General features: G+C 40.4%; 1 protein-coding gene and 1 non-coding gene across 2 annotated transcripts in view; one reads left to right on the top strand and one right to left on the bottom strand.

Moving 5' to 3' along the window:
* Positions 1-22,651, bottom strand: part of NUP155 (nucleoporin 155) — a 78,827-nt gene that overhangs the window by 23,634 nt on the left and 32,542 nt on the right. The window contains exons 13-21 of the mRNA XM_010367674.2: positions 18,729-18,899; positions 17,091-17,201; positions 15,455-15,549; positions 14,607-14,695; positions 13,790-13,852; positions 13,113-13,260; positions 11,085-11,151; positions 9,185-9,300; positions 2,971-3,068 (exon numbers count right to left, since the gene is read on the bottom strand). Of these exons, the coding sequence (XP_010365976.1) occupies positions 2,971-3,068; positions 9,185-9,300; positions 11,085-11,151; positions 13,113-13,260; positions 13,790-13,852; positions 14,607-14,695; positions 15,455-15,549; positions 17,091-17,201; positions 18,729-18,899 (958 nt within the window). The remainder of the gene's footprint in view (positions 1-2,970; positions 3,069-9,184; positions 9,301-11,084; positions 11,152-13,112; positions 13,261-13,789; positions 13,853-14,606; positions 14,696-15,454; positions 15,550-17,090; positions 17,202-18,728; positions 18,900-22,651) is intronic.
* LOC115896670 lies at positions 12,311-12,372 on the top strand. The gene has a single exon (XR_004056576.1). It is a non-coding gene; the product is annotated as a U7 small nuclear RNA (small nuclear RNA).

Raw genomic sequence — 22,651 nt, forward strand, 5'->3', positions numbered from 1 at the left:
GCCGAGTTGGGCGGATGACCTGAGGTCATGAGTTCAAGACCGGCCTGGCCAAAGTGGCAAAACCCCGTCTCTACTAAAAACACAAAAACTAGATAGGCATGGTGGCACACGCCCGTGATTCCAGCTACTTGAGAGGCTGAGGCAGGAGAATCGCTTGAACCTGGGAAGCAGAGGTTGCGGTGAGCCAAGATTGCGCCACTACACTCCAGCCTCGGCGAAAAAGCGAGACTCCATCTCAAAACAAACAAACAAACCAGAAAGTTCTATCACGGCCAGAAAAAGTAACGCTAACCCTAACAATGGAAGGCAAAAGAACTTAGAAAAAATTAAATGGCACAAGTTCATGCAATAACGTATTATTCTTCTAATTTGTATCTGGAATAACTGAAGATTACGAGAACTTTCCAGTTGCCTTATTCTTTCCTTGTTACTAGTTATAATTGATAAAAAGCACAACAAAATATTTGACTCATATTTTTAGCTCTATAAAAAGGTATATTACTAATCATTAGGGAAACGTAAATCGAAATCCCAATGAGATGCCATTCCATATTCATTAGGATGGCTATATATAAAAGGACAGAAAAATGACAAATGTTGGCAAAGATGTGAAGAAACTGGAACCTCTGTGCATTGCTACTAGAAGTATAAAATGCTGTAGCTGGCCAGGCGCAGTGGCTCACACCTGTAATCCTAGCACTTTGGTAGGCTGAGGTGGGTGGATTACCTGAGGTCAGGAGTTCAAGACCAGCCTGGCCAACATGGTGAAACCCTCTCTATACTAAAAATATAAAAATTAGCTGGGTGTGGTGGCCTGTAACCGCAGCTACTCGGGAGGCTGAGGCAGAATTGCTTGAACCTGAGAGGTGGAGGTTTCAGTGAGCCGAGATTGCACCACTGCACTCCAGCCTGGGCGACAAGACTGAAACTCCGTATCAAAAAGAAATAAAGATAAACATAAACATAAAATGCAGTAGCTACTATGAAACAGTATGGCGGTTCATCAAAAAATCAGTAATAGAATTACTATATGATATAGCAATTCCACTTCTGGGTATATACCCAAAAGAACTGAAACCAGAGACTTTAATTCCTATTTGTTCACCCATGTTAATGGCAGGATTGTTCACAATAGCCAAAAAACAGAAGAAACTCAGCGTCCATCAACAAACGAATGGATAAAGGAAGTGTAGTATGTGTGCACATATGCACATACACACAATAGAAATTACTCAATCTTAAAAAGGAAGGAAGTTCTGACACATGTTACAACATGGATGAACCTTGAGGACAGTTTAAAGCTAAGTGACATAAGCCTGTCACAAAATGAAAAGCTTGGTTTCATTCTAATAGGGTACCCAGAGTGGTAAAATTCAGAGACAGAAAGTAGAATGGTGGTTGCCAGGGACCTGGGATAGGGGAAAAAAATGGGGGTTTATTATTTCATGGGGACAGAGTGACTTTTGTTGTTTTTTATTTTGTTTTTTAAGACAGAGTCTTGTTCTTGTTGCCCAGGCCAGAGTGCAATGGCACAAATTCAGCTCATTGCAACCTCCACCTGCTGGGTTCAAGTGATTCTCCTGCCTCAGCCTCCAGAGTAGCTGGGATTACAGGAGCCCGCCACCATGCCTGGCTGATTTTTGTATTTTTGATAGTGACGGGGTTTCACCATGTTGGCCAGGCTGGTCTGGGAACTCCGGACCTCTGGTGATCCACCTGCCATGGCCTCCCAAAGTGCTGGGATTACAGGCGAGAGCCACCGTGCCCAGCCCAGAGTGACATTTTGGGGAAGATGACAAAAGTTCTGGAGATGGATATTGGTAATGGGGACATAAAATGAATATACTGAATGCCACTGAACTGTACACTTAAAAATAGTAAAAACGGGCCAGGCGCAGTGGTTTATGCCTGTAATCCCAGCACTTTGGGAGGCTGAGGCGGGCGGATCACAAGGTCAAGAGATTGAGATCATCCTGCTTAACACGGTGAAACCCTCTCTCTACTAAAAAATACAAAAAAAAAAAAAAAAACCACTCGCTGGGCGAGGTGGTAGCCACCTGTAGTCCCAGCTACTCAGAAGGCTGAGGCAGGAGAATGGAGTGAACCTGGGAGGCGGAGCTTGCAGTAAGCCAAGATTGTGCCACTGCACTCCAGCCTGGGTGACAGAGTGAGACTCTGTCTCAAAAAAAAAAAGTAAAAGTGGGGCCGGGTGCGGTGGCTCACATCTGTAATCCTAGCACTTTGGGAGGCCAAGGTGGGTGGATCACCAGAAGTTGGAAGTTTGAGACCAGCCTGACCAACATGGAGAAACCCCGTCCCTACTGAAAATACAAAATTAGCCCAGCGTGGTGGCACATGCCTCTAATCTCTGCTACTCGGGAGGCTGAGGCAGGAGAATTGCTTGAACCCGGGAGCGGAGGTTGCAGTGAGCCAAGATCGCGCCATTGCACTCCAGCCTGGGAAGCAAGAGTGAAATTCTGTCTCAAAAACATAAATAAATAAAAAGTAAAAATGGTAAATTTTATGGTATATACATATTTCACCACAATAAAAAAAAATCGTAAAGAAACAGGTGTGTATCATGCTTTCTGGTGCAGGAAGGAACAAAAATGTATATGCTAAAAGAGGAAATATACAACATCCATATTATCCTACTTTCTCAATCACACTTTTTTTATTTTTATTTTTGAGGTGGGGTCTCACTCTGTCACCCAGGCTGGAGTGCAGTGGCATGATCTCAGCTCACTGAAACCTCTACCCCCAGGAACAGGTGATTCTCCCAACTCAGCCTTCCAAAGTGGTGGTATTACAGGTGTGAGCCACCACCCCAGACCCAATTACACTGATATTTTAATTACAAATATTTGTGTACAAAGTACATTTTACCAAGAAAAGTCCATTGTTTTCTATTCAAGTAACAAAATTTTATTGAGGTCATGTACGCTTAACTGATGAGAAGCAGTAATTTACCATGAAACTTCCTCTGAAGCTCCTGTTGCATTTGCTGGGGATTTCCGTTTTCAGGACGCATGAATCCTATCAGCCTCTGCTGCACTTTAGCAGTAGTACTGAAACAGAAATTGCAGAATGTGTGTTTATAACAGCTTTATTGAGATATAACACATACTTACACAGTACAATTCATTTAATATGTATAATTTTTAAAAATAATTCATAAGGTAGGGCAACCATCACCAGAAGGGCTGGTTGCCATGAAAAAAAACAAAAATTGACGAATAAGAAAGAATTCTTGGAATTAAAAATTTGATGGGCAAAAAAATCTATGAGACAGACTAAACAGATGCTACTTAAAATGACTGAGATTAAATCAATTAAATGACTAAGAACATCAGCTATAAATTTTCCTGTAGAAAAAAAAGATCAAGCAAAAAGAGGGGGTAAAGGAGAGAAAGGAAGGAAGGAAATTATGGAAGAGAAGAAACAAGCTAGATACAAGAGAGTAATATGATTCTCCAAAGAGAATGGGACAGAAGAAATATAGATTGAGTATCCCTAATAAAAAAAATCTAACATCTGAAATGCTCCCAAATCTAAAACGTTTTGCACATCAGCATGATGCTCAAAGGAAATGCTCACTGGAGCATTCTGGATTTCACATTTTCGGAATAGGGATGCTCAACCTAAGTATAATGCAAATACTTAAAAATCCAAAACACCGGGAAAGCCAAAACACTTCTGGTTCCAAACAGTTCGGATAAGGGATACTCAATGTGTACCACGATACATAAAAAACAGGAGAAAAAAACTGATTAAAGCCAAGACGTTCATTCTAAAGGCTCACTGAGAGCTGTAAAGAAGATATACCTAAAGACATCATGTTGTGATTTTTGAATTTTGGTAATAAAAAGAAAAAAGCACAAAAAAATTTCAAAGTCAACACTAAGTCACTTACAAAGGAAAGAGAATCATACAGGTAATGTACTTTTTCATCTACAACATTAAACTTTGGCAAGAAAATGGTGCAAAATGTATACGAAGATCTGAGAAATGGTCTATGATCTTAAAATTCCACATTCATTGGGCAATAAAAACGAACAAAACATGAATACATACTACAACATAAATCTCAAACATGAGCCCCAAAAACACAGTAAGTGAAAGAAGCCAGACTCCAAGACCACACAGTATGATTCTGTTTATATGACATGTCAAGAATAGGCACATCTACAGAAATACAGCAGATCAGTAAGTGTGTGGGACCAAGAAGTGGGAATGGAAAGTGACTGCTAATTGACATGAGGTATGTCTCCTAGATAATGGAAGTGTGCTAAAATTGGACTGTGGTAATGGATGCACAAGTCTATGAATTTACTAAAAGACACCAAACTGAATATTCAAAATGAGTAAATTTAGTGGTATGTAAAGTAGATCTCAAAAATCTGTTTAAAAAATTTCCATACTCAATGAAACTAATGTTACAGAATTCGAGGGGCTGGTCAAAATTAGGACATATAATTGATTAATTATTGATATAATTCTATTGTTAAAGAGGGAAAATGATATGATCATCTCTGTAAAATGCAGTAAATACATTTGACAAACTCACTTGCTGAATATGTTAAGCATATTCAATAAGGGCTGAGTGCAGATGGCTCATGCCTATAATCCCAGCATTTTCTGAGGCCAAGACAGGAGGATCGCCTAAGCCCAGGAGTGCAAGATCAACATGGGCAACACAGTCAGACCTTGTCTCTACAAAATATGAAATAAAAAAATTAGCTGAGCATGGTGGCATGTGCCTGTAGTCCCAGCTACTCAGGAGGCTGAGGTGGGAGGATCACTTGAAGCTGGGAGGTCAAAGTTGTGGTGAGCCGTGATCGTGCCACTGCACTCCAGCCTGGGCAACAGAGTGAGACCCATCTCAAAAAACAAAACCAAAAAACACCTCAGTAAGGGAGGATGCAGTGGGTCATGCCTGTAATCCCAGCACTTTGGGCGGCTAAGGAGGGAGCACCACTTGAGGCCAAGAGTTTGAGACCAGCCTGAGCAACACAGTGAGACCCTATCTCTGAGAAAAATAAGAAAAAATCAGCCAGTTGTGGCAGCACACGCCTGTAGCCCCAACTACTCAGGCGGCTGAGTTTGAAGTTGCAGGGAACAATGATCACACCACTGCACTCCAGCCTCAGTGACAGAGCAAGATTGCCTGAAAAAGAAAAAAAAAAACAGAGAGAAATTAGTGGCTGGGCGCAGTGGCACACGCTTGTAATCCCAGCACTTTGCGAGGCCGAGGCGGGTGGATAACCTGAGGTTGGGAGATTGAGACCAGCCTGACCAACATGGAGAAACCCCGTCTCTACTAAAAATACAAAATTAGCTGGGCGTTGTGGCTCATGCCTGTAATCCCAGCTACTCGGGAGGCGGAGGCAGAATTGCTTGAACCCAGGAGGCGGAGGTTGCAGCGAGCCGAGGATCACACCATCGCAGTCCAGCCTGGGCAATAAGAGTGAAACTCCGTCTCGTCTCAAAAAAAAGAGACAGAGAGAGATTACTTTGTGCAGACAGAAGAAAGCAAGTAGAGCTAGAAAAGAAAAGATGGAAAAGATGAAACTATCTCTATCTGCAGATGACAGAACCGCATATGTGAAAATTCAAGAAACATCAAAATTCAAAAACATCCTGCTAAAAACTGTAAAGAGAAATGAGTAATTAAGAGAAATCAGAAGATTAGAAAATTTACATATAATTGCAGATGTAATGGTAAAATTCAATTAACAAAAGACCACAATGTTGGAAAAAAAAACAAACAAACTAAAAACATCTGACAACGAAAATTCCAGATAATTTGGAGGGAGAGCTATGGCAGAAGGCAAGGAAAGGAAATAATAGATTTTGTTAAATTATTAATGGTGACTGAGATGTCTGTCTGTTAGAATTTAAAACTAGTAGAGGAAGAAAAATTGTATGTAGAACTTCTTAATTAGTGTTTAAGTAAAGAGAGGCCCGATCAATCCAATACAATAAGGAAATGGCAAAGGGAAGACAATAAACAAAAAGCACAAATTCAGGATGGAGAGAAAAAAATCAAACATTTAACTAGGTCAGATGCAGTGGCTCACACGTAATCCCAGTACTCTGGGAAGCTGAAGCAGGTGGATTATCTGAGGTCAAGAGTTCAAGATCAGCCTGGCCAACATGGCAAAACCCTGTCTCTACTACAAATACAAAAATTAGCCAGGCATAGTGGTGTGGGGCTGTAATCTCAGCTACTTGGAAGGCTGAGGCAGGAGAATCACTTGAGTCAGGGAGGTGGATGTTGCAGTGAGCTGAGATTGCACCACTACACTGCAGCCTGGGCGACAGAGCAAGACTCTGTCTCCAAAAAAACCAAACCAAAACAATAAACCACATTTGACTAATCCCAATAAAATGGGAAGGAGGTAAGTTCTCCTACTTAAAAGATAAAGACAGGCTGGGTGTGGTGGCTCACCCCTGTAATCCCAGCACTTTGGGAGGCACTTTGGGAGCCTGAGGCAGGCGGATCATGAGGTCAAGAGATGGAGACCATCCTGGCCAACATGGTGAAACCCCATCTCTAATAAAAATACAAAAATTAGCCAGGCATGGTGGTACATGCATGTAATCCCAGCTACTCGGAAGGCTGAGGCAGGAGAATTGCTTAAACCCAGGAGGCGGAGGTTGCAGTGAGCTGAGATCGCACCATTGTGCTCCAGCCTGGGCGATAGAGCAAGACTCTGTCTCGGGGGGGAATCCCCCCCCAAAAAAACCATATATATATATACACACACACACACAAAGTGTGAACAATGTTACATAAAAGTGTACTTACTTAGACTCTATTTTTGCTTTTAAAGAAGTGTATATTTATGTATGCTTTATTATTTGTTTTTTTTTTTTTTTTTTTTTTTTGAGACAGAGTTTCGCTCTTGTTGCACAGGTTGGAGTGCAATGGCTCTATCTCGGCTCACCGCAACCTCCGCCTCCCAGGTTTAAGGAAATTCTCCTGCCTCAGCCTCCCTAGTAGCAGGGATTACAGGCATGTGCCACCATGCCCGGCTAGTTTTGTATTTTAGCAGAGACGGGGTTTCTCCACGTTGGTCAGGCTGGTCTCGAACTCAGATGATCCGCCCGCCTCAGCCTCCCAAAGTGCTGGGATTACAGGCATGAGCCACCGCGCCCGGCCTATTTATATGTTTTTGTAGTGACAAGGTCACCTATATTGCCCAGGCTGGTCTCGCACTCCCGGCTTCAAGCAATCCTCCTGCCTTGGCTTTCCAAAGTGTTGGGATTATAGATGTGAGCCACTCTGCCCAGTCTATATATGCTTTAAAAAGATTATACTCTAATAACCCGTTAACAATTGTAAGGAGTGATGTGACTTCCCGAATGCAATGTGATTATTATTTTTTCAACAAAAAGTCCGTATTATTTCAGAGGCTAAAAAATATCCATTCTTGGCCGCGCATGGTGGCTCACGCCTGTAATCCCAGCACTTTGGGAGGCCGAGGTGGGCAGATCACGAGGTCAGGAGATGGAGCCCATCCTGGCTAACATGGTGAAACCCCATCTCTACTAAAAATACAAAAAATGTGCCAGACGGTGTGGCAGGCACCTGTAGTCTCAGCTACTCAGGAGGCTGAGGCAGGAGAATGGCGTGAACTTGGGAGGCGGAGCTTACAGTAAGTGGAGACCACACCACTGCACTCCAGCCTGGGTGACATAGCGAGACTCCATCTCAAAAAAAAAAAAAAAAAAAAAAAAAAAGAAAAGAAAAGAAAAAATCCATTCTTGCTGGGCATGGTGGATTACCTGAGGTCAGGAGTTTAAGTCCAGCCTGGCCAACACAGTGAAACTCCATCTCTACTAAAAATACAAAAATTAGCTGGGCATGGTGGCAGGCGCCTGTAATCCCAGCTACTCAGGAGGCTGAGGCAGGAGAATCGCTTGAACCCAGGAGGGGGAGGCTGCAGTGAGCCGAGATTGCACCATAGTACTCCAGCCTGGGCGACGAGAGTGATACTCTGTCTCAGAAAAACCCCAAATGTCCATTCTTGGTTGGACGCTGTGGCTCACACCTGTAATCCCAACACTTTGGGAGGCTGAGGCCAGTGGATCACCAGGTCAGGAGTTCGAGACCAGCCTGGTCAACATGGTGAAACCCCGTCTCTGCTAAAAATACAAAGAAGAACTAGCCGGGCATAGTGGTACACATCTGTAATCTAAGCTACTTGGAGGCTGAGGCAGGAGAATTGCTTCAAGCTGGGAGGTGGAGGTTGCAGTGAGCCAAGAGGAAGCCTTTGTACTCCAGCCTAGGCGACAGAGCAAGAGTCCGTGTAAACACATGTCTACACAAAAACTTGTACAGGAATGCTCATATCAGCACTCTTATTAGCCAAAAAGGTGAAACAACACAAATATCTATCAACTGATAAACTGAGAAATGAGACAAAGTAGTAATACATGCTACAGCAGTCAAACCTTGAAAACATGCTTAGGGAAAGAAACAGACACCAAAGGTTATCTGTTGCATACTTCCATTTATATAAATGTTTCTATAAATATTCCGTTTATATAAATATTTCTATAAATATTCCATTTTGTATAAATATAGAAATATTCCATTTAAAAAAATATAATATAGAAACATTCCATTTTTAAAATAACATTTGTATAAATATTCCATTTATATAAATATAACATTTGTATATTCCATTTATGTAAAAAGGACATTTATAGAAATATTCTATTTACACAAGTATATTCATAATTTATATATTACATTGTATACTATAAATATTCCATTTAAATAAATATTTATATAAATATTCCATTTATATTAAAATTCCATTTAATTCCATTTAATATAATATTTCCATTTAATATAAATATTTATATAAATATTCCAATTTATATAAATATTCAGAAAAGGCAGATCTGTGGAGACAGAAAGTAGATTAGTGGTTGCTAGGGACTGGGGGAAGGTCCATGAATAATAATGGCTGGTCATGGGCACAGAGTTTCTTCTTGGTGTGATGAAAATGTTCTGGAATTAGACAGTGGTGATGGTTGCATAACCTTGTAGATACACTAAAAACACTAAACTGGACACTTTAAAAGGACCAACTTTATAGTATGTAAATTATCTCAACAAAAAATACAACGAAAAGAAAAAGATGAATTAATAAACCTTATTTATTCTTACTTTGGATTTCCTAATGGTCCTCCTGCAAACTGGGAATTTCTGTCTAGAAATTCCTGCAAACCCTTTAGTTCTTGTAGCACTGATTCTAGCAGTTGGCAGGGAACACTACTTTCAATCTGTAAAAATGAAAGAATTTTCAAAAGTTTAAAAACACACCCTCTGTATAGCTATAATATAAACAATTTTAATTTTGAAATGACTATCTCTATAAATAAAGTTATTTCTTGCCTCAATTCACACCTGTTGATCCAAATAATACCTACATACTTCCTCTCCTGCCAGTGACACTGATGCATAATTTACAGTAAAATACAAATATTAAGAAAACATCTTGATTACTTTTATATATTTCTGTATAGTCATTACCCAGACCACAATACAGAAAATCTCCAACACCAAAAAAAGTTTCCTATGTTCCTTTGTAGACATGAGTCATCCCACCTGAGGTAACTACTTTTCTTAGTCCTATCAACATAGATGAATTTTGCAAGTTTTTAAACTTCATATAAATGGAATCATATACTGTGTTAGGCAAATACATTCTTATTCTTAGAAACCTGAACTTTTTTTTTTTTTGAGAGAGAGGGTCTTGTTGTTGCCTTGGAGTGTAGTGGTGCGGATCATATCTTACTGCAGCCTTGACCTCCTAAGTTCAAGTGATCCTCCTGACTCAGCTTCCTAATTAGCTGGAACTACCGGCACATGCCACTACATCTGACTAATTGTAATCTTATTTTGTAGAAAAGGGATCTGGCCATGTTGCCCTGGCTGGTCCTGAACTCCTGGGCTCAAGCCTTCCAAAGCACTGGGGTTACAGGCACGGGCCTCTGTGCCCAACTCATGAACTTCAAGAGCCTCACAATTAAAAAATATATTTGGGCTGGGCACGGTGGATCACGCCTGTAATCTCTGCACTTCGGGAGGCCAACGCGGGCGGATCATTTGAGGTCAGGAGTTCGAGACCAGCCTGGCTAACATGGTAAAACCCTGTTTCTACTAAAAATACAAAAAATCAGCTGGACGTGGTGGCACGCGCCTGTAATCCGAGCTACTCGGGAGGCTGAGGCAGGAGAATCACTTGAACTCAGGAGGCGGAGATTACAGTGGGCCGAGATTGTGCCGTTGCACGCCAGCTTGGGCAACAAGAGCAAAACTCCGCCACTGCACTCCAGCTTGGGCAAAAAGAGCGAAAAGCAGTCTGTAAAGTATGCCAATTCATGGAAATTAGTGCTGGGTCCATGGAGTTTTTGTTCATATATATGTCAAAGTATTACATAGTAAATTTTGAACAATATTAAGTTGCTGGAATTATCCCTTATGACACCTTATGAGGGAGATATACTACTCCCCTTCTTTTACCATGATGTATCAGGCTCTGAAATGTTAAGTAATTTACTGATATTCAGACAATCAATGTTAGAGATGAGATTTAAACCTGAAGGTAAGCAGTTTGCTGTCCAAGAACGCAAACATGTACATAAAAGAATAACGTGCCAGGCGCTGGGGCCCCCTGCCTATAATCTTAGCATTTTGGGAAGCAAGGCAGGTGGTTCGCTTGAGTCTAAGAGTTCGAGACTGGCCTGGGCAACATGGTGAAATCCTATCTCTACAAAAAGTACAAAAATTAGCCAGGCATAGTGGCACACGCCTGTAATCCCAGCTACTCAGGAGGCTGAGGTGGGAGGATCGCTTAACCCCAGAGGGCAGAGGTTGCAGTAAGCTGAGATTGGGCCACTGCACTCCAGCCTGGGTGACAGAGCACAACCCTGACTCAAAAAAAAAAAAAAAGAATAACCTTTGCCATCCTATTTGTGTAATATCAACAAACGTGAAACAATCTAACCATTTATACCATCAACTGGCTACACAAAAATAACAGAGTAATATTATACAGACTTACTGCAGTGATCTCTCTGTTGCCACTCTTGAATATTCTCTCCACAACTAAGCTTGCGTCCCAAATGTTTCTGGAACAAAAAATGTTTTAATGATTATGCTGTAAATAAATAAAAAGAATTACAATAAATTTCTCTCTCTAGGAACTTAATGGCTTTATTCAGTTTTTAAAACTTGCAGTGGTTTCATTTAACATTTTACTAAGCTATCTAGAAGAATGGAATACTAGAAAATTTTCATACCTGATGTACCTAAGTTTTTCAGATAATGAAATGTTACTTAAGAAAAATCAAAAGGCTCTGTATAATAAATTATAAACAGGAAATGTATAAAGGGGCTGTGTTCTGTTTCATACTTTTAAGCAAATGAGATGAATGAAATCATACATCTCAATTTAAGAGAAATATATATTAGGCATGATAGTTAAGATAATATGACAGACTGATTGCAAAAACGATCACATTTCTTTATCCTTCCCTATATCTATCCCCTTTGCAGTAAGATTTTGATGTCTCTCCCCTAAAAGTGGTCTATTTCCCACCTTTTAAATCTGGGTTGGCCCTGTGACTTCCCTCTGGTCAAGTGAGTAAGGTGGAAAAGTGCGTGGTAAGCCAGTTCTGAGCCTAGGATAAAAGTTTTGCAAGCGTCTACTCTTTCTCAAGGAACCCTGCCACCACCAACTAAATAATCCTTGGCTGGCCTGCTGGAGGATGAGAAACCATGTGGAGAACCACTAAGCTGTTTCAGCTTAGGCCATTCTAGACCAGCTGGAAAACATAACCTTGAACATGTGAGAGTCTAGCCAAGATAAGCATAGCTCTCTTTAACTTCACAACTGATTGCCTATTCTTGAGTTAGCCCAGCAAGACAGAACTGCCCTGTTGAACTATAGACACATGTCACTGAGTTATGGGGAAGTTTGTAACACTGTACATTAATATATATATAGACATACAGTTGACCTTTGAACAATACGGGCTTGAATTGTGTGGGTCCACTTACACACAGATTTTTTCCCACCTATGCTACCCCAACACATCAAAACCAACCCTTCCTCTTTCTACTCCTCAGCCTACTCAGCGTGAAGACAAGGATGAAGACTTTTATGATGATCCATTGCCACTTAATGAATAGTAAATATATTTTCTCTTCCTTATGATTTTCTTAATTTTTTTCTCTAGCTTACTTTATGGTAAGAATATAGTGTATAATACATATAACACAAAATATCCGTGTCACATCTGTTTTAGAGTTTGTCTAGGAGGTTCTCTGGTTTTTACCAGACTCCCCCACACTCCTACATCATGCAAAAGTTAAAAAAAAAAAAATACAAAATATGTGTTAATTGATTACTTATCAGTGAGGCTGCTAGACAGTAGGCTATTAATAATTAAGAAAGCTGAAAGTTGTACATAAATTTCTGACTGCATGAAGGCTGAGGAAGGGTGGTTGGCATCCCCTAACCCGTGTTGAGGAACAACTGTATTTTGACGCTACACACACACAAACATAGATCATGAGAGAGTGAGAGAAATAAAACACAGCAATGAATATAGTTAGATAATAAAAACCGAATAATAGAAAAGTTTTATTGATGAAAAATGAGCTAAAAATAAAATTTAATAGGAATAAATGACATCCCAAATTCAAAGTTAAAAATACTTAACTAGGCCGGGCACGGTGGCTCACGCCTGTAATCCCAGCACTTTCGGAGGCCGAGGTGGGTGGATCATGAGGTCAGGAGATCGAGACCATCCTGGCTAACATGGTGAAACCCCGTCTCTACTAAAAAATACAAAAAATTAGCCGGGCATGGTGGCGGGCACCTGTAGTCCCAGCTTCTTGGGAGGCTGAGGCAGGAGAATGGTGTGAACCTGGGAACCAGAGCTTGCAGTGAGCTGAGATTATGCCACAGCACTCCAGCCTGGGTGACAGAGAAAGACTCTGTCTCAAAAAAAAAAAAAAAAAAAAAAATTAACTACTCAAGATGGGGCAAGGTGAGCAATAGTTCATTATTTCATAACAAACTTACCCCATGATCCGAGAAAAGTAAATGCAAATACCATTGTGTTTTCCAGAGTACACAATCTCTGGTCCAGTCACACAACTCATATTTGTGGTCTGAGTTGCTGGGTTTCCCAGAGCACACACTGGAGTTGACATGGCAGGAGGCTGTATACCTTGTACACACATAAGAAAAACAAATATCTTAAAAACAGAACCCATAAAATTCAGAATTCAAAATAACCCAAGTTTGTGTATCTAGACACAAAGGTATTTACAAAAATAATGAAATACATAGATATTTAATTTGGTTTTCCTTAATAAGAAGACAGATTTAAATGTGCATGGATACTCCCAGGTAGACTTGCAAGTGTTCACAATGCAGAATGAAAAGGAAACAAACTTGCAATAACTGCTTGTAATGCTGACAGTGAAACAGAACCAATTACCCAGATTTTAGGGTCCAATTTAATCCTGGAACCCAAACAATGGGCTTTCTAGGCATATTATAAGAGGAGTTCTTCCTAAATAAAGGCATTCACATCCAAATGCTAAAACTTGGTTGGACAGTGCTTCTAAAATTATATTTATTTTCAAGGGAATAAGGCAAGTTCATCTTTTTCACACTAAGCATTAAAGATAACTCATAATGTCAGCACTTCAAAATGAGTAGTAGAAGCAATCCAAAACAAAGAAAAGAGGTACCCTGAGATGGTGTTCCCAAAAAGGATGGATTTGGATAGGGACTACCACTAGGAACAGGAGAACCTAAAAAGGGAAAGAAGAATATAAAGATTTAGAAAAGAACATCTCAATCTTTTGAATGTGATCAAAATTAGATACAGAAGGTATTTCTTTTTTCTTTTTTTGAGGCAGGGTCTCTTCCATTATCTCGGCTCACTGCACCTCTGCCTCCTGGGTTCAAGCGATCCTCCCGTCTCAGCCTCCTGAGTAGCTGGGATTACAGGCTCATGCCACCACAGGTATAGGCCGGCTAATTTTTGTACTTTTAGTAGAGACAGGGTTTCACCATATTGGTCAGGCTGGTCTCAAACTCCCAACCTCAGGTGATCCGCCCACCTCAGCCTCCCAAAGTGCTGGGATTACAGGTGTGAGCCATTAAGCCCGGCAACAGAAGCTACTTATAAGCATAAAAAGGAGTTACATTGTCCATGATACACGCAAGAATTAGGGACTCATCTCCTAGTAAGTTTCTAACAAGTCCCACCTTGGAAAACACTGATGTGGGAGTTAATTACTATTAAATCATTCATCTGTTTCCCTCTGAATATACACCAAATGAGTTACGTAAATATGATTGGTTACATCTTATTTTGCTTCCTTATGTTAAGGATTCAATATTAATAGATCACTTTTAAGAATCAGAATCTACAGATATATTCATCAATTATACAGTAGCAGTAAATAAAACATAATGAAAAGGTTTATTGACAAAAATTGCTATAAAGGTTCTAAGATTCAAACGATTAGAAACAATTTCATTTCAATGTTTCATACTCACTAGAATAGACAGGAGACCCCAAGATGGGACCAACATTACTTGGAGGTGGAAGAGTGGTTGGAAATCTCATCTGTGCTTCACCACCATACCTATTTTTATGACAAGAGGTTGAGTTTATTCAGTAAAACAAACTATCCATCTTAAAAACTGGAATTATTCTTTTTCCTGCTTAGCTTCCAAATAAATGCTTTAAACATTACAGACTTTAACATATTGTGCTGACAGTAAAATATATGCATAAGACTTATAATATTTATTCAGTAAACATGGACTTGAAATTGCTACCAGGAAGAATTATAAGAGACTCTGATAACTTCTAAGAACAAGATATGCAATGCATAGAATTTACTCTGTGAGTAAATGGCATTATAATTTTCACACTAGGTTATAATTAGATAGTATTTCAAAAAACGTTTCTAACAAAATCACATTTCAAATTCTTAAATATTTTCTAAATAGAAATATCTCTTTGGTACCAAGTTTCCTTAAAGTAATTCAGAAGCCTTCAATACTAATGATACATATTAAGCAGAATTGGCATAGTGTTTGGGGAAGTAAAAAAGATAGATGAGACAGTAACTGAGGTAGAACAAAGTATAGAAAGCAGACAAGAAGTTACAGAACAGAATCCAGAGTTAAAGTAATAATGCATAAACTATGCTAATTTAGTTGCTTCTATTACCATTATAATCTCTCCAGATTTCACCCTTTTGCAAATGAATTTTGGTAATTTGCCTACATAGTCACTCAACTGTTTGGCAAGGCTTTATCACATTGATAATAAAATCATTTTAAAAAGTGGCCCAGTAAAAAAAACAAACAAATAAACAAAAAAACCTTTCATATACCTAAAGAAAGCCCGAGTAGCCCAGGCAGATACTTCTCTGTCACAGGCAGCAGTGGAGCAAGCAAGAATAAGGCAAGTAGCACAAGCCTGGTCTTCCTGTAAAAAGAGGAATATTGGCCTTATATTAAATATAAACCTTTAAAATGATTTGTGTACTGCTAGACGCAATATTAAAGTCTGTATCTAGCACAGAGCAAGCGTTCGATAAATACTTGCTGACTGAATGAAATCAGTTAGTGTTAAAAAGACAAGTAAACACTACTGGTTTTATTTTAAGTTCATCAAAAGCACTAGGATTACAGAATGCTCTCTTTTCCTTTTTACCTAGATTCTGACTTACTTTTCAGCTTATGTCTCCAATTTTCTTCCTGTGGTCTTTCTACTTTCTAGAAAGTAACAATAAGTGGTAACTTTGAATACCTACCATGTGTCAGGTACTATTTTAAGAGTTTAGCATATATTAATCCTGGTAACACATATTACAATGTATAAGGAAACTGAAGCCCAGAGAAGTCAAGTAATTTACCTCAGTGGTGGAGCTGGGATTTTTACCACAGGTGCTTTGAATCCAGGGTCTGTATACTTAACTTTGAACTATCCCAATTTTAACCATATCAATTCCAGTTATGGCTCTGAAATACTAAGATCTTTACACTGTTGCCTCAAGTTTCTTCCTCAGGTCATTAAGCCAAAACAAACAAACAAAAAAGAACTTGTCCCTAAATGTCTTGTGCTTTTAATGAAAAGGCATTTATCATATAACCTGAACAAGAAACTTACTAGTAGACTTCAATAAGAATTTATCAACAACAGGCCAGGCACGGTGGCCCATGCCTGTAATCTCAGCACTTTGGGAGGCCGAGGCAGGCGGATCCTGAGGTCAGGAAACCGAGATCATCCTGGCTAACACAGTGAAACCCCATCTCTACTAAAAATACAAAAAATTAGCCAGGCGTCGTGGCAGGTGCCTGTAGTCCCAGCTACTTGGGAGGCTGAGGCAGGATAATGGTGTGAACCTGGGAGGCGGAGCTTGCAGTGAGCTGAGATCGCTCCACTGCACCAGCTTGGGAGACAGAACGAGACTATGTCTCCCCAAAAAAAAAAAAAAAAAAAAAAAAATTATCAACAACAGAGAATAAAAATCTGAAAGCTCACTACAAGACTTATATTAATCCTGCTTTCAAATGTCAGTTCACATACAGTGACTGAGGCAAAGAAAGGAATATTGTTAAGATTATCTATTTATGGCTGGGCATAGTGGCTCATGCCTGTAATCCCAGCACTTTGGGAGGCCGAGGCTGGTGGATCACATGAGGTCGGGAGTTCGAGACCAGCCTGACCAACATGGAGAAACCCCGTCTCTACTAAAAATACAAAATTAGCCGGGTGTGCTTGCACATGCCTGTAATCCCAGCTACTAGGGAGGCTGAGGCAGGAGAATCGCTTGAACCTGGGAGGCGGAGGTTGCAGTGAGCCAAGATCGTGCCATGGCACTCCAGCCTGGACAACAAGAGCAAAACTCCATCTCAAAAAAAAAAATCTATTTATTACGGTATTCCAGTCCCAATATACATAAACTATGACTCCCACTGTTTGATTAAAATAGTATCACATTTTTAACAAGTATATATAATTACCTGATGTAATTTAAAGAATCTTTCAATCTCTTCTCCATCTCCACCCACATTACTCACAAGTAGATGCCTCAGTTGATCTACAGGTCTAAGTTTATGAAACATAAGGCTCCCCTAAGAAATTTGAAGAAAGAACATGAAAAAGAGATTTACCAAGACTGGCTGATAGCAACGGACCCTGCTACCTTATTTGATAAAATAAATGAAACAAACAAACAAAAACCCTTCAACAATACAAAGTAGGCTGGGTATGGTGGCCCACACTTGTATTTCCAGCACATTAGGGGGCTGAGGCAGGAGGACTGGCTGACGTGATATAAAAAGTAAAACTGGTCAAAAGGATCATCTACATCTCAACTCAGTCTCCAGTAGATCTATGTATCTATGAAGAAAACTTAATACAATTGCCCCTGCAAAGCTGCCCCTGAAACCAGAGAATTACAGTTAGATTATTAATTAATCAGGTTGCTACTATTTGTATCAATTTAGACAAAAAAAAAAAAAAAAAAAAAAGCTAGAAACATAGTCATACCTTATACCAGAATAAATTCCAAATAGATCAAAAGACTTAAAGGATAAAATAAAACCATCATAGTATTAGGTTGGTACAAAAGCAATTGAGGTTTTTTGTACCAATTAGGTTGGTACAAAAGCATCATAGTATTAGGTTGGTACAAAAGCAATTGAGTATTAGGTTGGTACAAAAGCATTGACTGTAATGGCATTACAATCAATGGCAAAAACCTCAATTGTTTTTGCACCAATCAATAAACAAAAGGAACTACGAGTGGATTCTTTTATAAACCTTAGTGAGAGGAAGCTTTTCAACTATGACATATTTCAAATGATGGCTGGGCAGATTAGCTCTCGCCTGTAATCTCAGCACTGTGGGAGGATGAGGTGGGTGGATAGCTTGAGCTCAGGAGTTTGAGACCAGCCTGGGCTTTAGTGAGATCCTGTCTCTACAGAAAATACGAAAATTAACCGGGTGTGGTGGCAAACGCCTGTAATCCCAGCTACCCAGGAGGCTGATGTGGGAGGATCCCTTGAGCCTGGGAGGCAGAGGTTGCAGTAAGCCAAGACTGTGCACCATACTCCAGCCCGGGTGACAGAGTAAGACCCTGTCTAAAGTAAAATAAAATAAATAAAATAAAATATCAAATAACTGATAATTTTGATTACTTACAAGCTTGTGTGCTGGGAAAAACCTTAATAAACAAAGTCAAATAACAAACCAGGAAGGCTGGGTGCAGTGGCTCACACCTGTAATACCAGAACTTTGGGATGCCAAGGCAGGTGGACCACCTGAGATCAGGAGTTCGAGACTATCCTGGCCAACATGGTGAAACCCTGTCTCTACTAAAAATACAAAAATTAGCCAGGTGTGGTGGCGTGTGCCTGTAATCCCAGCTACTCAGGAGGCTGTGGCAGGAGAATTGCTTGATCCGGGGAGGCAGAGGTTGCAGTGAGCTGAGATCACACCACTGCACTCCGGGCCTGGGTGATGAGTGAGATCCCGTCTCGAAAAAAAAAGAAAAAAAAAAAAAAAGAAAATGCTTCCATTAAGCCACTTCAGAGTACTAGATAAACATATTATATATCGCTTATTTTTGTCACTACCTTAACAGAATACGTACATACCTGTGCTGAGAGGAGAACAAATTTCTTCGGAGGTAACATGTGCTGCTGTACAACAACTGGTGAATCAGTTATTGGAATATGATCCTTGTTTAAGGGTGTAATTATTTTATCTACTTTCAATTCATCTATCGCAGAAAGAGCCCAGGAATGACCATCAACACGGGTTGTCATCTACATAAAAGAAATAAATGTTTTACATATCATATTGAAGTTACACAATGCAAAAGAAAAAACTACAGACTTAATAAATAAATAAGCAAATTTAACAAATAGTACATTAACATGAATATTTTCGAAAGTATTACATAATTTTCTACTATCTTTTTTTAATCAGGTATTTTTCTGGGGTTTTTTTTTCTTTTTTTTTGAGATGAAGTTGTCTAGGCTGCAGTGTAGTGGCATGATCTTGGCTCACTGCAACCTCCGCCTCCCAGGTTCAAGTGATTCTCCTGGCTCAGCTGCCCCAGTAGGTGGGATTACAGTCATATGCCACCACGCCAGCTAATTTTGTATTTTTAGCAGAGACAGGGTTTCTCCATGTTGGTCTGGCTGGTCTCGAACTCTTGACCTCAGGTGATCCGCCCACCTCGGCCTCCCAAAGTGCTGGGATTACAGGCATGAGCCACCGCACCTGGCCTCTGGGTTTTGTTTTTTTTTTCTGAGACAGCATCTTACTCTGTCACCCAAGTTGGAGTGCGGTGGCATGATCACAGCTCACTGCAACCTCGACCTCCTTGGGTTCAGCTGATTCTTCCACCTCAACCTCCCAAGTAGCTGGGACTACAGGAGAATGCTACCACGCCCGCCTAATTTTTCTTTGTTTTGTATAAACAGGGTTTTACCATGTTGCCCAGGATATTCTCAAACTTCTGGGCTCCTGCAGTCTGCCCATCTTGGCCTCTCAAAGTGCTCATCAGGCATTATCTTTTTTTTTTTCTGAGACGGAGTCTCACCCTGTCGCCGAGGCTGGAGTGCAGTGGCGTAATCAGAGCCCACTGTAACGTCTGCTTCCCAGGTTCAAGTGATTCTCCTGCCTCAGCCTTCCAAGTATGTGGGATTACAGACGCACAACACCACGCCCGGCTAATTTTTGTATTGTTATTAGAGACCGGGTTTTGCCATGTTGGTCAGGCTGGTCTCAAACTCCTGACCTCAGGTGATCTGCCTGCCTTGGCCTCCCAAAGTGCTAGGATTACAGGTGTGAGCCACCGCGTACACCATAAGCAGGCATTTTCTACACTAATACATAAATCTGTTTGTACTAGAAGACAAGGGCAAACTTTTCTCAAGATAAACTGTAAATACTCCTTAATAAGATTATAATTCTCTCAATCAAATAACTACCTTCTACCATGTTTCCAGGATTGATTAAACCTGCTAAGATACTATCTTTCCTTTAAAAAGTATTTTACCGGCTGTATTTTACTGGCTGGGCGGGGTAGCTCACACCTATAATTCCAGCACTTTGTGAGGTGGAGGTGGGCAGATTACCTGAGGTCAGGAGTTCAAGACCAGCCTGGCCAACGTGGTGAAACCCTGTCTCTACTGAAAACAGAAAAATTAGCTGGGCGTGGTGGCACACGCTTGTAATCCCAGCTACTCGGGAGGCTGAGGCAGGAGAATTTGTTGAGCCTGGGAGATGGAGGTTGCAGTGAGCTGAGATCGTGCCACTGCACTCCAGCCTGGGTGACAGAGTAAGACTCTGTTGTCAAATTAAAAAAAAAAAAAATAAGTATTTTACCAGCCTAGACAACATAACGAAACCCTATCTCTACAAAAAATAAAAAACTACCTCGGTGTGGGGGCATGTGCCTCTATTCCTAGCAACTCAGAAGTCTGAGGTATGACGACTGCTTGAACCCAGGAGTTTGAGGCTGTAGTGAGCTATCATGCCAATGCACTCCACTCCAGAGCAAGACCCTGTCTCACAATTAAAAAAAAAAAAAAGTATTTTAATCCTTTAAAATACTTTATAATACAAAATTTCAAGCAGCCAAAAATGTTGAAAATACAGTAAAAGTCCACATGCCCAATACCTAGATTCAACAACTGTTAGCAGTTTGCCATATCTGCATTCTCTCTCTTCCTGTATATTTTTGTTTTATTGTACTATTTGAAAGTATAGACATCATTTATCACTCTTAAATACTTTTGTACATATCTCCTAAAAATAAGAATGTTTTCTTACAAACCATATAATAACATTTAAAAATGTTATTGGCTGGACGAGGCGGCTCATGCCTGCAATCCCAACACATTGGGAGACCAAGGCAGGGGGATCCCTTAAGCTTAGGAATTCAAGACCAGCAGGGGTTACATGGCAAAACCCTGTTCCGCGATCTCGGCTCACTGCAAGCTCCACCTCCCGGGTTCACGCCATTCTTCTGCCTCAGCCTCCCGAGTAGCTGGGAGTACAGGCGCCGCCACCACACCCGGCTAATTTTTTGTATTTTCAGTAGAGATGGGGGTTTCACCGTTTTAGCCAGGATGGTCTCGATCTCCTGACCTTGTGATCCACCCACCTCGACATTACGCTGGGATTACAGGCGTGAGCCACCACACCCAGCTTACAAAAAATGTAAAAATTGGCTGTATGTGGTAATGCACACCTGTAGTCCCAGCTACTTGGAAGGCTGAGGTGGGAGGACTGCTTGGGCCTGGGCAACAGGGTGAGACACTGTCTTTTTTAAAAGAGTTAAAAAAAAAAAAAAAGAAAAAAGCTAACATTTATGGAATGGTGCTTCCAATGAGTGCCAGGCATTGTTTTGAGTGTTTTACACACATGAGCTCATTTAGTCTCATAACTCCATAGTGGCAGGAACGATTATAACTATTATAGAGGAATAAACAGCCAAAAACGTGTCCTCTGCTCCATAGTTTTGAGGAAGTAGAGATAGGATTAAAATCAGCATCCCCCACCAGCACAAAATCCCAACCAGAACACGGTTTATATCTTATTAAGTTCTGAATCCTCACAGTTTATCACAGCACAAGGCTGGTAGTACATGCTCAGTAAAGCTCAAAGAATAAAGGAAAGAAGAAGAAGGGCACTCCTTATCTCCCTCCTGCTCCTACCCCAGCTCTTTGAACCTTGTCAGAAATTTGGTAGAGCTCATGCAGACAATACTCCTATCCCTGGGAGTTCTGCTTTTCCTCTTCCCACTTACACACATCTTTTGCCAGTCCCATCTGGAAGGGTTCAAATTTAAGAACCACCAGAAAACCACTAGTTTTCTGTGAAAACTAGAAGCAAAATGCCTGTGAAGAGGTAGCTCCAAAGACACAGTACCAGACATTCACAATCCACTAGGGGCTGGTTTATCTGGTTTGATCAGCAGCCTCAGTCGGCTATGCAGGACTATTTAGACAGGCAGGAGTGAACAGAGGACACCAAGGGGATGGAGACAGGCAGCCTCCCCTCACCTTCTTACAAACTGGGGACTAGGATGGGCAGCTGGGGGCAGGGGCAGTTCATGGGTTCACAGCAGCCTCAGCCCTCACCTAGGAAGACCACCATATCCACTTCATGATGTACGTGGTGATTTTTGTGTTTAAAACAAAACCGTGTGTTTGTGGGTGTCCCTTTGTTTATGTCAGAAAGAAAAATGAAATACAATAAGAAAGATGTTGCAACTCAGTTCTCTTAAGTGAGGTTCAATTGACTCTTCAAACTTTATGTCTGAAAGTTTCCGTAATTAAAAAAAAAAAAGACAAAATTACAAAGAGATTGTTAGAATAAAGTTCTAAGTCACAACTATAATGGATGGCCTCATATTTAAATAACTAAACAAACAACATATTTAAATGAGATAAAGATCATTCCATATGAACCTGACATGTTTTCAGAAAAAAAAAAGATACATGTATTTTCTGGTACATTATGGAAGTTATTCTACAAGGCTCTAACGTTTTCTTTAAAGATG

The sequence above is a fragment of the Rhinopithecus roxellana genome, chromosome 3 (assembly GCF_007565055.1).
Source record: "Rhinopithecus roxellana isolate Shanxi Qingling chromosome 3, ASM756505v1, whole genome shotgun sequence".
Taxonomy (NCBI): domain Eukaryota; kingdom Metazoa; phylum Chordata; class Mammalia; order Primates; family Cercopithecidae; genus Rhinopithecus; species Rhinopithecus roxellana.